Source organism: Pelecanus crispus, chromosome 1, assembly GCF_030463565.1.
Source record: "Pelecanus crispus isolate bPelCri1 chromosome 1, bPelCri1.pri, whole genome shotgun sequence".
NCBI classification, from domain to species: domain Eukaryota; kingdom Metazoa; phylum Chordata; class Aves; order Pelecaniformes; family Pelecanidae; genus Pelecanus; species Pelecanus crispus.
Genome location: NC_134643.1, coordinates 154,427,181 through 154,440,773, shown reverse-complemented (window position 1 = coordinate 154,440,773; position 13,593 = coordinate 154,427,181). Strand labels below are relative to the sequence as shown.

Here is a 13,593-nt window from a genome sequence, read left to right as displayed (position 1 = left end):
CACAAATCAGATGTTCATTAAGCATTCTCTTGGGATTTTGGTAGTACTTACTGTTAGTTGACTTTTTTCCATTACTTTAGTGAAATGAAGAAGAAATCTTTCTCCTAGATCTATCATCAGGGGAAAGCGTGCACAGCACTTCTTAGGTTTCTTCTTCTTTCTCTTTTTTGTAATGTCTGAAGTATTTTGAAATTTGAAAGTTAAACCCTACTTCTGATGCTATCTTATGGGGTTTAATCCAGCTTTTTGAAGACCACACACTGAAGTTGGTGCTCTGTTTTCTGTGAGCACAGATAATTTGCTACCCTTTATACTTGGATAAATTTTTGTGTCTTTTTCTTGCCGTTATAGGAGAGCATTTAGCATTTTCTGATACTATATGTATTATTGGTCTCCGAATTCTGGTCTCCATTTTAAATACATGGGTATAATACCTGGACATTTATTTAGCTGAGAAGTAAACTGGTGCTGAATAATATCTCACAGTAGTTTTAAAACATATTGTGTCCAACTTCTGCTTGGCTTTGAAAGCATTGTCAATGATGTGTGTGAATGCAAGGAGGAAGTACTTGATGAATTTTCTTTGCTCTCAGAAGGTTTTTGATGCTGTTCCATGTGAGCTTCTTACACCTCCTAGACCAGAAAGTGGTTACACTGCTGCTTTGTTGTGCTGTACTTAAATTAATTAGCCGTGGTTTGTTGTCCAGGTGAGAAGGCATTTCAAATGAGGACTTTGTAGGTCTCATTTTATTATTTCCAGTAATCACTTAGGTGATGGACTGGAGAATGCAATTATAAAAACTGCACGTGGTGCCAAGGGCTGGCAAAACTTTTGGAGGCTGAGAATAGTTCCTTTTATGTTGTGTTAATGGTGAAAGAACAAAAATACAACAGGTTGGAGATATTAAATGTGCAAAGGGAAAAGGCAGTATTGCAGAAAACTTCCTAGATACTCCAGTGGCTTAAGCAAACACGGTAAAGCCATTCCTCACTGTCTGCCATCCCTCTGTGTAGGAGGTCTTGTCTCTGCAGGACATACAGTATAGGGGAACTGGATATAAAGCTACTTCTGAATTGCTATTTGTAGGTGACATAAACCAATTCTGAGTTACTTTAATATGCCAGCTTGCAAATCATGGCACTTGAATAACTTCTTCATGCGTAGCTTGGTTTTGCCTGCTGGGGGGCAGGTAACGGGAAAGGCCAGCAGCTCCAGCTGGCCTCCAGACTGGAAAGTCTTTTTTTGGGGCAGCAATTGCTCCAGCTCTCCAAAAGGAGTTTGCCTGTATTTATGTCAAGGGATGATTTACAGTGGGATACAGCTGCTAGCTTTCTTGGATATTGTGGTGTGTACACAAGATAAAGGAGGTGATTTTCCACTCTTCTTACAGCTGAGACCTGACTGGTAGTGAGCATCATGTCCAGCTTGGAGTGTCACGCTTAAAGATTAACTGGGGAGATTCCAGTTTAAGCTCAAGAACAATGAGCTCTTTGAAAAATATGACCCATAAGGACGAGATGAGGCAATTGGGGTTTCTTTAGGAAAAGAAAAATCATTAAAAGGTGGGCAACTATGATGATACTTTTTCAGTGTGTCAAGCATAAACATAAAAAATGCTTGTGGCCAATTACTCTCTGTGTTCCAGGGAGCAAGATTAATTTCCAGCAAGAAAGTTTAAGATCGAGGCGGTTGGCTTGTTTGTTTGTGGGTTTTGTTTTTTTTTTTTTCTGTAAGAATACTTAACAAAAATAGTGGAAGAGGCTAGCTGGGGAAGTTGTTGCATCTTGGTTGTGGGAGGTTTTGAAGAACAGGTTAGACAAATACCACTTACAGCATAGGTGGATTCATCCAGCTTTAGCACAGGGCTGAAACGGTAACTTCCCAAGGTGCCCTCAGGTCTTTCCGCTTCAATTCTGTGATTATATACATATATATGAGGCAAAACCAGAAACGCAAAGAACTCAGTATGCTTTTGATCTTCTAATCTGGTTTGCCTTTTGCAGTTTGAGCATCTGTACATCGCAGCATAAAATAGGGGAAGAATTGTTATCGTTGTGTTCTGTATTTTAATTTTATGGCTTTAGATGTGAAAAGACTTGCAGGCTACAGAAGTGAAAGTTGGTGCTAATTCTCTTTTCCCTCCCTTTTCTTTGCAGGTCGCTTGGTTGGTGCCCTGGATGCTGTGTTAGACTCTAATGCACGCGTTGCGCCGTTTCGAATTTTACTTCAAGTTCCAGGCTCACAAGTTTACTCTGCCATTGCATGTGGTGAGTTATTGAACGGATCAGAAGTTTACTGGGCCATAGCTATTGGTGAGTTACAGACAAAAAACCCCAAACCGATTCTGAGCATGGTCAGTGTCTGCATGTCCAAGAAGCTCAAGGTAACCCCAGCTAGTAGTGTGTGTGTGTGTGTGGAACGCTGTTGCCTATAGCTTGTTTAACAACCAAATTAACCTCTGGTTAAAATCCCGGATAGGATTTATGAAAAAGTGTTAACTAGGCACATTAAGTTTCTCTAGAAAGCTTGTTTAGCTGAGGGTGTTTTGCGTTAATTTTCTGTCTCTTGCAAAGTAGCTTGGTTCTGTTCATATGCATATCTTTTCCTACAGTAGTAAGAGTTCCTTACAGCAAGAAGCTACTTAGTCTAGGCTTTCACCAATCTAGTCTTTCATTTGCTTGCTATGAAATGTCTTACCACACTTGGTTATAAGGAAATATAACTGGAACATTTGGAAGATGCTACATGATTTAGGAGGTAAAGTTGTCAGGAGGGAATGTCTAATTGCCTGGTCTGTTGTGCATTAATCGTTTTTGCAGTGTTTCTGCAACCTCTGAAGTTCAAGATCATCTTCAGGGAAGTGATATTGATGTGATTTGCAGCAACTTGCCCACGGCACACTAAAGGCCATCTGAATGCCCTTGTTCCATTCACCCTGTTGTTGCTTGGCCAGTCTGCAGGGCTGTTCTCATCCCTTCTTCTCCAGTCTGTAAAATCCTAGCATTGAAGCTTACAGCAGGTTTTCCTTTGGGAGTGGTTCAAAGCTGCATCAGGGGAGGTTCAGACTGGACATTAGGAAACATTTCTTCACTGAGAGGGTGGTCAAATACTGCAGCAGGTTTCCTAGAGAGGCAGTCAATGCCCCAAGCCTGTCAGTGTTTAAGAGGCATTTGGAAAATGCCCTTAACAACATGCTTTACCTTTTGGTCAGCCCTGAAGTGGTCAGGCAGTTGGACTAGGTGATCATTGTAGGTCCCTTCCCACTGGACTATTCTTCTCTTCTCTTCTCTTCTCTTCTCTTCTCTTCTCTTCTCTTCTCTTCTCTTCTCTTCTCTTCTCTTCTCTTCTCTTCTCTTCTCTCTCTCTTCTCTTCTCTTCTCTTCTCTTCTCTTCTCTTCTCTTCTCTTTCTCTTCTCTTCTCTTCTCTTCTCTTCTCTTCTCTTCTTCTTCTTCTTCTTCTTCTTCTTCTTCTTCTTCTTCTTCTCTTCTTCTTCTCTTCTTCTTCTCTTCTCTTCTCCTATTCTGTTTCTCTATTCTGTTCTGTTCTTTCCTTTCTTACACGGATCAAGCCATGAAATAGCTAATGTAAGTTTTGACATGTTGTCGATGGTGTTTGACACAGTAGTCCTTTAAATGGAAGGGGCAATCTGTATATTCACCCCCTTCCTCTGTACAAGCTCATTCAGCATGTCTTCCTTGGTTCAGCAGAGACCCCTCTGCACGTTCCCTATTAATACTGGGAATTTTTCCACGTGCCAGATGTGTGTGAAGAGGCTTGCATAAAGTCTATTTGTGCTATTTTTGTTGCAGCTAGGTTTTCTTGGTTTTGCAATTGCTCTGTGCTTTATATCCCTACGCCCCTCCTTTTTATATTTAAATAATGCCATCTCATGGAGAAATTTAAGAGCTTCATGCTGTTATAGTCCTCTCACGAAGCCAGGTAGCTTTCACTGGAAAAGCAAGCTCAGTTTTGCTGTCATGGGCTTCTTGATGATTTGAATATAAGTAATACTGCTTTCTGGGGCTGATAGTTGCCCTAACCACACTTATTCCCACAGTTTTTGGTTTGGGGTTTGGTTTTTTTTTTAATATATTAAAGAAACCACAAATCAAAAACTTGCCTGGTTGGAATGGTTAAGGATTTTGCTGAGATAAACTTATTTGATTAATGTTTTCTAGAATTCTCTTTGGCTCTTCTGAATGGATGCTCAGCCCTGAGAAAATGAGATTTATAGTAACAAAATGGATAGCAGAGGGCTCTGTTTTGTATGCCGCGTGGATAGGACATACGCGGTTGCCAGAGCTGCACAAAAATGAAGAACCATGGTAGCAGAAGTTGTTTCTGAAAAATATCTCTGCTGTGAAACCCTGACATGAGTGTCCAGGAGAGAGCGGGCGTTGGCAACAGGAGTCAGAGGAACAGCATCACGCAACTCTTTTCTTAGAAAGCTGGAGGACTTTTCCCACACAGAAGTGGCCATTGCTGCTTGCCCAGCTCTGCCCTGGCTGAGCGAGGTGCTTCATGCAAACATGGCATTAAGAATTTTATTACTGGATTTGGAAGGAGCAGCAAGTCAAATTAAGGTTCCTGCTGTATAGCAAGGACAAGGAGCAGCGCCAGGAGTTCCTTCCAGTCTCCTGGTGTAACTTCATTAGGAACAGCCATCATGTCATTAGGCAGTTAATTAAAATGACATTTTTTAATTGTATGTTGGCAGTCCTCTGTTCCAGGAGCTGTAGGCTTAAATGATAATACATGCGTGAGGGTCATATCTGTGTTACAGACTTTTGCAAATCTCCAAGGGCTGCTAGGAAGTCTGATCCCTGCCCAGCACGGCTGTTCTGGCAGAGATGTTTCAATCCAGATGGTTAATCGTGTTACACCAGTACAGAAAAAAACCCCTTAACCTCAGCCCTAGTGTAGAGCCACTTAGGACTTTTGTTTCAGAAGGGTTGTGAGCAAAACAGAAGCCCAAGTCACAGTGAAGTGAAGTAGCTTTTGGGAGAGGGAGAGCAAAAGGGTTTGGTGACAAGTGGGTTTAAAGAAGAGATTGTGAGGAGTGAGGCTGTGGTTAGACTAAATATACATTGGGCACAGGCACATAAAGAAGGTGGGTAAAAGGTGGAATAAAATGCTGTGCAGAGCATTGGCACAGGAAGAGGAAGAAGGAAGAGATTGGCAATGCTTGGGTCAAATCACAGGATGACTTTAAGCCATAAAAAGGAAATTAGAAATGAAGAAGAGACCCAAAAAGCTGAGGAGTTGGCCTGACCAAATGAAAGGAGCAAAGAGATCTTTTCAGTGTTTGAGCAGAATCCCTGGAGATACCTAAAGGCAAGCAGGAAAGATTGCAAGAGCCCCCGTGGGAGATAGCCACTGCCAGAGCCCAGGCTCAGAGCTGACCAAGCCGTGTGGATGCTGCTGTGAAAGGCGTCTTGCTCACAGCTTATTTCACAAGAGGCAGCCCACCAGCTCTCCCATACATCTGGTATCTTTTGGGTTGCTCAGAAATAAAAATTCAACTCTGTATTCGCTTTGCGCAGCCATTTAATTATAAAATGACTTTATTTCTGGTGTTCTTAACCATTGATAGAACTAGTTTTCTTTACCTAAAGGGCATTTAAGTGTCTCTTGCGTGTGGGGGTTGTTTTTTTCTTTATTTAACCTTGATTAATGATATTTATGAAGTTCCATCACAAGACCTTCCTGTCAGGGAAGTTAAAGCTTGGAAAGTTTCCCTGCCAGTTGGCATTCTGCATGGAAAACAGAGCAGAGGAAAGTGGAAAATCCTTAGCTAAATTTGTAATTTTTTTTGTTGTGAGGCAACATGATGCATCTCTAATGTACACACAAATCAAATCTTGAGATAATGGGTCTTCTATTTGAGATTCATTTTACTATTATATTAATCTGTGGTTTGTATGTCTCTTAGATCCAACTACTTCTCTCCTTTCTTCCACTAGCAAGGTATTAGGAAAAGCAACTTTTGCTGCCTTTACTTTTTTATCTATAACGTTTAAGCACTGACCAGTGAGATCTGGAGGGGTCAGATTTTCCCCTGATTGCCCTGTATGTTGGCCGTCTTGCGCTGACTTTTTTCATCGTGTGATGCAGCGACAGTTCAGTTTCAAGCAGAAACAGCCAAAGCAAATAGGTGGTGACTGTAATATTATTTCTGGAGTTAGTGTGAACACATTACATTTAAAACAACAACAGCAAAACCCTCAAATAAACCCTTAGAGAAGGAAGTCCTTAAGATTTGAAAATCTTTGTCAAAAGATTTGCTGTTCACTGTATTTCTTCCCCAAACTGCAGAAATGTGCTCTTGTAGACCTTTGAGGTGTTGCTGAACGAAACTCTTTTATTTTTAGGTACCTTAATTATTATAGAGAGCTTGTCAAATAGGATGCAGATAATGACCATGTATATTCCTCTCAAAGGGTGTGCATGTGTGGGGGGTGTGTGCGCGTATGCATGTTTGTACTGAGGGAGGGAGAAAGGAAGATCAGGCACTTTTGGGAACAGGACATAAATCAAAGGTTTCCAGTGGCTGCTTAAGGAACGTCATGTCAAAATAAGCTGCAGTCTAGCAGCTCAGGATGAAGTTTTGCTGTTTTTTCTGCTTTGACTTTTAATGCAGCATTTGCTGGCCGAGTGCATTTGAGAAGATTAAACTAAAAGCACTAAAACTAATTCTGTAAAACAATGAGGTTTTTGTTTTTCTCTAACTATACTGCTATGAACAAGACCTTTTTGACCTGTTTGCTACCAAGAATTTTGAGGTTGAAAGTTCAGTTTCTCATAATGAATTTATGAAATAGTGCGTTTTACTACTTTTTTTCCTTCCTTTTAATTTTATTTTGTAGGGTGAGTTTCAATACACTACTTTTGCTTTTCTAGGTGCCACTGCAGAGGAGATAAACCAGCACTGGGAATGGCTGGAACAAAACTTGCTCCATACTTTATCTGTGTTTGACAATAAAGAAGATATTGTTAATTTTGTCAAAGGGAAAGTGAAGGTAAGGGAACTGTCTTACTTCCACCCTTCCCTGCACGATTACATGTGGTTTATTAGAAATGTCATGAAGCGGTTGTCATTCATACTTGGTTTTGTCCATCTAAAACTTATTTATTGGTTTTCTGTGTGGCATTGGCACATGATGTGGCTGGCATCTGCACATCTTTACTCATACTTCCTTGGAAACACCTCAAAAATGAAGGATCTAATTTAATCTTTATCCCACCCGTCCCTTTCGAGCTTCACTGTTCTCTTCCCCGTGATGTGCAGCTGAGCTTTCTTCAGCATCTGCTTTCAGTTCCTCCACCTCTCCAAAACATTATGTTAAATACCTTCCCTTCCTGTATCTCAGCTTTTCCTCCTTACTGTGTTTCTCTTCCTATCTCGTGCGTTTTTCCTAGCTTTATCCCATCAGTTTCTCCTGCCCGTTTCTGCTCATTTCCATACTCCTGTCCCTCTTGATGGGGCTCAGAGGTGCCAGCAGGTGATAGCTACGGTGCCTGAATCTGCTGGCAGCACACCCGTACAGACAGCAACGCAGTCCCCACAGCATAGGGGCAGGGGACGGGCCCTTGTGCGACATCACCTGCGTTGTAAGGGTCCGGCATGGAAACTGCTGGTGGCTTTGCGGGATGCGAGAGTCGTGGCTGGGCACTGCAGTGAAGCTGCTGGCTGGCCGCAGGGTTGCAGAAATGAGCATCCTTTTGGAAGGCTAAAGAATTGTAAAAGTAAGGGAATTTGGTGACTGAAGACCAGATTTAAAATAATAATGGCATGTGCAGTAAAACTTGGAAAACCTGGTGCCCTGTGCTCTGCCTTTAGTAAAATACCCGCTCCAAGAGGAATTTGGTGGTGGCTGGCGGCGGTGCGTGTCTGCTGGTGACTACTGTACCTCAGGTCCTGCTGCAAGCTTTTCCTTGCTAAGGGCTTTAGTGAGGTGCTCTTCCCCCCCATCCCCTTTTTTGGTTTGGAAAATTTGTAGGAACGTAATGTTTTTGGTGAATTTCAACCCTGCTGCTGTGATCTCAGTGGTCTCTGAAGTTGGGGAAGAAGGGAGCAGAGAGGCAGAAGAACACCATGTAAATCTTAGTTTTTATCCTGCTTTCTTAAAAAAACAACTTTATCTAAGTGCACTGGAAGGCTTGAGTAAAAATTAATCTCTCTTGATAATGCTGTGGCAGCCTGTTACCCAGCACAGCACATATTTAAAATTCTTCAGGTTTCATTAGTTAATGTTAAGTCCAGGTTTTGGACCCTGGCCTCTGCTGTAGACTTTGGGCCTATTAGGACTGCTTGGGAATTGCAAATTATACCAGGTGCTGTAACATACAGATTATTTGTCTGAATGGTGTGATACATACTTAACTCCTTTGTTGCAATACCACTGTTAAAATTCTCAACACTTAATTATATTTACGTAGATGTTCTTGAAACCATGTTTTTAATGGTTCCAAGCGCATTACAAGTTACTGACACCTCTCACTGCTTTGCTTCTTCATAGGAAAATAGTACTGGTCAGTATACACAATTGTTACTCTGCCTTTGCTCTGTATACACCAAATAACAGCAATCATAAGCTGCAGTGAAACTATAAATATATGGTTCTGCCAGACTCATTGAAAAAATAAACAAATAAAAAAAGCCCCCAGAAGTCTTGGAAGCATTCAAAATGTATGAAAGATGCAAACACTGCAGAAATATCTCCGTTTGTGAAAATTGCAAGTCAACTTGAATTTCTTTGTAAGAAAGGGTTTTATTATTGAAATTTGGGTGGGTAGCTTGTAGCAACTTGCTCAAGTGTGAATGCCCTGGCTTTATCCTGATATATTATCTTGTTATGAACTCAGGCACTGATTGCGGAGGAAACGAGCAGCAAGCTCGCTGAGCAGGAGGAAGACCCCGAAAAGTTCCGAGAAGCTCTGGTGAAATTTGAATCCAGATTTAATTTCCCTGAAGCCGAGAAGTTGATCACCTATTATTCCTGTTGCTGTTGGAAAGGAAAAGTTCCTCGGCAAGGCTGGCTTTATTTGAGCATCAATCATCTCTGTTTTTATTCCTTCTTCCTGGGCAAAGAATGTAAGTGTAAATGTGTAAGAAACCTAACTCTGGGGAGAGATACAAATATCACTATTTTTAAAAGCCAGAATAGCTAGAATATTTATGAAGAGCCTAGTTCGCCTCTGAAGTTTAGTTTCTGAGTTTTTTGTTGTTCATCTGAAAGATCCTGTTTAATTTAGTTTTTGCTTCAGCCTTTATGTTTACATTTTAGTATTAATCCAGTAATAAAAATGAGGCTGTAAGACTATGCAGACACAGCTGCTATCTGGTTCTTTTTCTTGCCGTAGTGAAGCAGCCTTAAAATGTAACAGACCTCCTACAGATTCTGAAATAGAGGCTTTTAGTGCCGAAAAGGGTGAGTAAGGACAGCTCCCTCCCACAGGCGGGGAAGCACAGTGATCGCTGCCGGGTGGCAGGGCGAGGGCTAGTGGGGCCAGGGATGCTGGAGTCCAGAAAATAGCCCAGGAAACGTAACAGGGCTGTGCCCTGGAGAACCAGGTGAAAATTCGGAGGTTTTGAAGGAAAAAAGCAGAAATTTAGGGATTTCTTTGTGTTTCTGAATGGCGGTGCAGGAATGCCAGGAGAAGTGTGTCCTGGGGCTTTTAGACCTTCAGATGGTGGCAAATTTGTGCATGATAGTGACTGTAACAAATGTACATTTTTAAGAAGCGAGTTGTAAGACTTTGGTCATGGTATTCCTCTACAGAGGAAGGGCCATGTGATTATGAAAAGCCTGTCAGAATAGGTATTAGAAGGTAAAAATGAATGTAATAGATATTAGAAGGTAAAAATGAATGTAGCCATTTAAACTCTATAGCATTTCTCTGTTGAGTAAGATTGTTCACAAACTGATAGCATTTTAAGTCCTGTTTATCCTGCTGCAGCTTCAGTGAGGACAGTAATACAAACCTGTACTGCTATAAATACAGCAAGAATTGTCAGTCATAACAGTTAGGAAAATTTTACCATTTACTGTCTGGATTTAATATTGGGGTGGCTAGTCAAATAAAACTGTAGCTTTAAAAATGAAGTACATTAATGTAAAAATAAGATAGCAATTGGTAATTTCTAAGACACAAAACATAGAGAGACATGCTTAGAGTTAGAGGTCATTTTTTCCCTTGTATTATTTCAGGCCAATGATTTTGTCTTATCTGCAAGAGGTGGAAGAGTTAGATTTAAAGTGCTGATACAAAAACTAAAGTTGAGTTTTGCTGGGAAGACTGTAATGGGGTTTCTTGATACACAGGAGATACCTGAGTTCTTGTTTAATCTCCTTGTTTTCTGTTTAGTATCAAATAATATCCTTCGTTAATTATTTCTTCTTGCTGTCATTGTAGGCTTTCTCTCATTAAATCTGCAATATCCAGCCTGCCAAAGCACACAAAGCAAAAATTATACTTATTAATGATAGATAATGGGGAAAGAGGAGGGAGAGAGAAAAATCCTTCATATTGTTCCAAGTTTTTTGTTTATGCACTACCACAGAGCATTAAATGATACTGGAAGTACAACATCACAGTGTATTAAGAAGAAATCGCTTCTCGTCCCTTTTAATAATAATTCATTATGAAAATGCAAAAAAACCCAAACAACTCCATGTTTGCAACTTTGTATTTTGACCATGGAAAATAACACTGTTCGCTCACTGTTACAGTTGGTTGCATTGCCTTGGTGTTCCCATGCATTTGCATGGAAATGTGAAATAAACCCCTGAATTTTATTTTGGTTAAACAAAACTTCCCTAGCTCAATGGGAAGCATTATAGGTTGAAATGCTTCCCACCTCACTGATTCCAATAAAGCAGATTGCTTCTGTTTCAAAGCTAGTATTTTGTCACATTTATGAAATACAAGTATTACACTGAATAATCCAGATTTACTATAGTTCTGCTTGTTACTGTTGGTGATGCTGATTATACATAAAACAAGTCATTCATTGTCTTTTTCTTTCAGGTAGTAATCACAAATGAAATCTGGTTAAATCTGGTCTAGAAAATATTGCTAAGAAATCACATTTATTGCATTCTTCAATACAGCACAGGGAAAAAAAACAATATCTGATTTGCAATAAAAATAGTTCTTATATGTGTTTTGATTCTATACAAATCCCCCCAAATTGTAGACTGAACTCTCTTTATAGGCAAAGCATTAAGTCTTCTGCTTCTGGCAAGACTGTTCCCTTCCCCTTGTTTTATTTTATGTTGAAATGACCTGGAACGCAATATTGGAACCTGTTTTCAGCTTCTCATAAAATTAGTTTATGGCTTATGTGAGCATAAACTCCATGGCACATTTTTTCCAGGACAAGTCCCCTTTTATCTAAGCCTCGAAGTATTTGCAGAATTTTAGAGGCTTAGAATGTCAGGCTTCTTGAAAGGACGTGCCAGGGTTTCTTCACAATTTTTAATTAAACTTGTGCTTTCCTAGAACTTTGAAGACTTTGTACCTTTCATCAGAAGTTTGGGCCCCTTACAGTCTGCTATGCTGTTTCTATAACCAACACTGTAGAGCCTATGTGATTCCGACCTGTGTGAACAATAGTGCTATTGCTACGGCACTATTTAAACTTTCTTCCCTTGGCTGCGCCCGTGCATATGATTTTATGACCATTCGCAACAGTTTGTGCGTGTTGACGCAGCTGTGCTTTATTTAAGTAAGAAAAAATGTAATCTGCAAATAATCTTGACAGGTGTGGTTTATGTAGTACAGAGAACTTGCTAAGGGTAGCTCCTTAGGTAATTAATGATCATGGATAAGTGTTATATATATATGACAGTGTTTGTTATTACTGCCTTTTTATTGCTTTATTGGCATCAGGAGACCAGCTAGGGATGTTAGGGGGTGTAGTCTTGATGTTATTGGCACAGAGAACCCTGGGAAGCTTCCAACAGTTGTTAAGTAGAAAGTTAATCTATTTTAAAGTCCTTTCCAGCCTAATTTCTACCCAGAGATTTGTATAAGAGAGGCAAGTAACATCCTGCAGTGGTTATATAAAATAAGCTGATTCTGTTTACCATTTGTATTTATATGATTCAGCAGTGTTTAAGTATAGAGAACAGTGTCCTATGCTTTTTCTTTCCTATAAACAAGTCTGACTACAGCTAATGTTTAGGGCAAGATTTGCCTCTGCACCTTATAAGTAAAAAGTAACCAAAATGGGAAGATCCCAATGCTTAGGTGGCTTTTTTTTTTTTTTTTTTGGAAAACCGTGTTTATAGTAACACTTAAACTTTATCAAAATGTCCATGTGCAAAAGCTTTCTTTGTATCGGAATTAGCTTTCTTTTAAAAGTTCGAGTACTGTGCTGTTATTTGGTTTCCACCTGTGTACAGTTTTATTTCTGGGAGATTACAAAGCCTCTCCCTGTTTTCTTCCTACTCTTGAAATGAACCGTTTCTTCTGGTAGTAATGAAGCAGGCTGCAGAAGCGACTTGTAAAGGAGTTAGGAGCACAGCGTATGGCAGGTTTTCTGGAAAGGCAGAACTCTGCAGTCCAGCACTTCTTACAAAAATAGGTAAAATTTTGAGGGATAGATTCTGAAAAAGACAGTCTTTTGGAGTGGGGGAGAATTAATGTAGAGCAATAACAGGTATTGCAGCTTTTGCTTGGTCTTTGCCTGTAAAAATAGGTGTCTCTTCGGTTGTTTGCATTTCATTCTGAATTTGCTTGTTTCCCAAATCTGAAAAACGTAAGCAGAATTTCCAACCCACTTTTGTTTTTTTCTCCGATGGCAGTGAAACTTATCATTCCTTGGGTTGAAGTCCAGAAGCTGGAAAGAACCTCCAACGTCTTCATGACCGACACAGTCCGCGTCACCACTCCAAATAAAGAGCGTGACTTCTCCACGTTCCTCAATATCGCCGAGGCTTTCAGGATCATGGAGCAACTGGCAGATGTGACGCTCCGAAGGCTACTGGATAATGAGATCTTTGAACTGGATCCAGGCCTGCAGGATCCTACGCAGATTACCAAGAGGTAAAAAGCTAAAATGTTCTCCCTTGTGAGCAGAGGTTCAGTGGTGGGTTTCACGGTTTGCTTTGTTAGCTGGGTAAGATTTCAAAGGTTTACTTGACTGGGCAAAAAAGAGATTTTATGATGTACTATGGTGTATCAGATAGGTGCATTTTAACTTGTGTGCAAGATACTTTTTTCTGTTTTACAGTCTTCCCTTAAATATTGCTGTGGTTTTTTGTTCATTTGTTTTAAAAGTGCCATTCCCCATAGAAGGGTAGATTGCAGCAAGGGATATCTTCCTTGAAGAACAACATTATTTTGTTTATAATTTTGGTGATGTGTAGGCTTTCCCAGTGCTGTCAATTCTGTAGAATTATTGCTTTCGATCATATCTGAACCATGGAATTTCCCACTAGCGTGATTGCCATAGCTAGCTTAGGAAGCAGTTATAGGACTTAAAAAACCCACAGGCAGTTGCAGCAGCTTAATGTGCTGTTGTCAGCTCTACCCCATGCGTCCCCGAGATGCATCTCTGCATTCCTCTCCCACTACAGAAGCA

General features: G+C 40.3%; 1 protein-coding gene across 1 annotated transcript in view; it reads left to right on the top strand.

Annotated features, from left to right (window-relative positions):
- Positions 1 to 13,593, top strand: part of TBC1D8 (TBC1 domain family member 8) — a 51,806-nt gene that overhangs the window by 13,772 nt on the left and 24,441 nt on the right. Inside the window, exons 2-5 of the mRNA XM_075708629.1 lie at positions 2,158 to 2,313; positions 6,903 to 7,021; positions 8,868 to 9,096; positions 12,815 to 13,055. Coding sequence (XP_075564744.1) covers positions 2,158 to 2,313; positions 6,903 to 7,021; positions 8,868 to 9,096; positions 12,815 to 13,055 — 745 coding nt within the window. The remainder of the gene's footprint in view (positions 1 to 2,157; positions 2,314 to 6,902; positions 7,022 to 8,867; positions 9,097 to 12,814; positions 13,056 to 13,593) is intronic.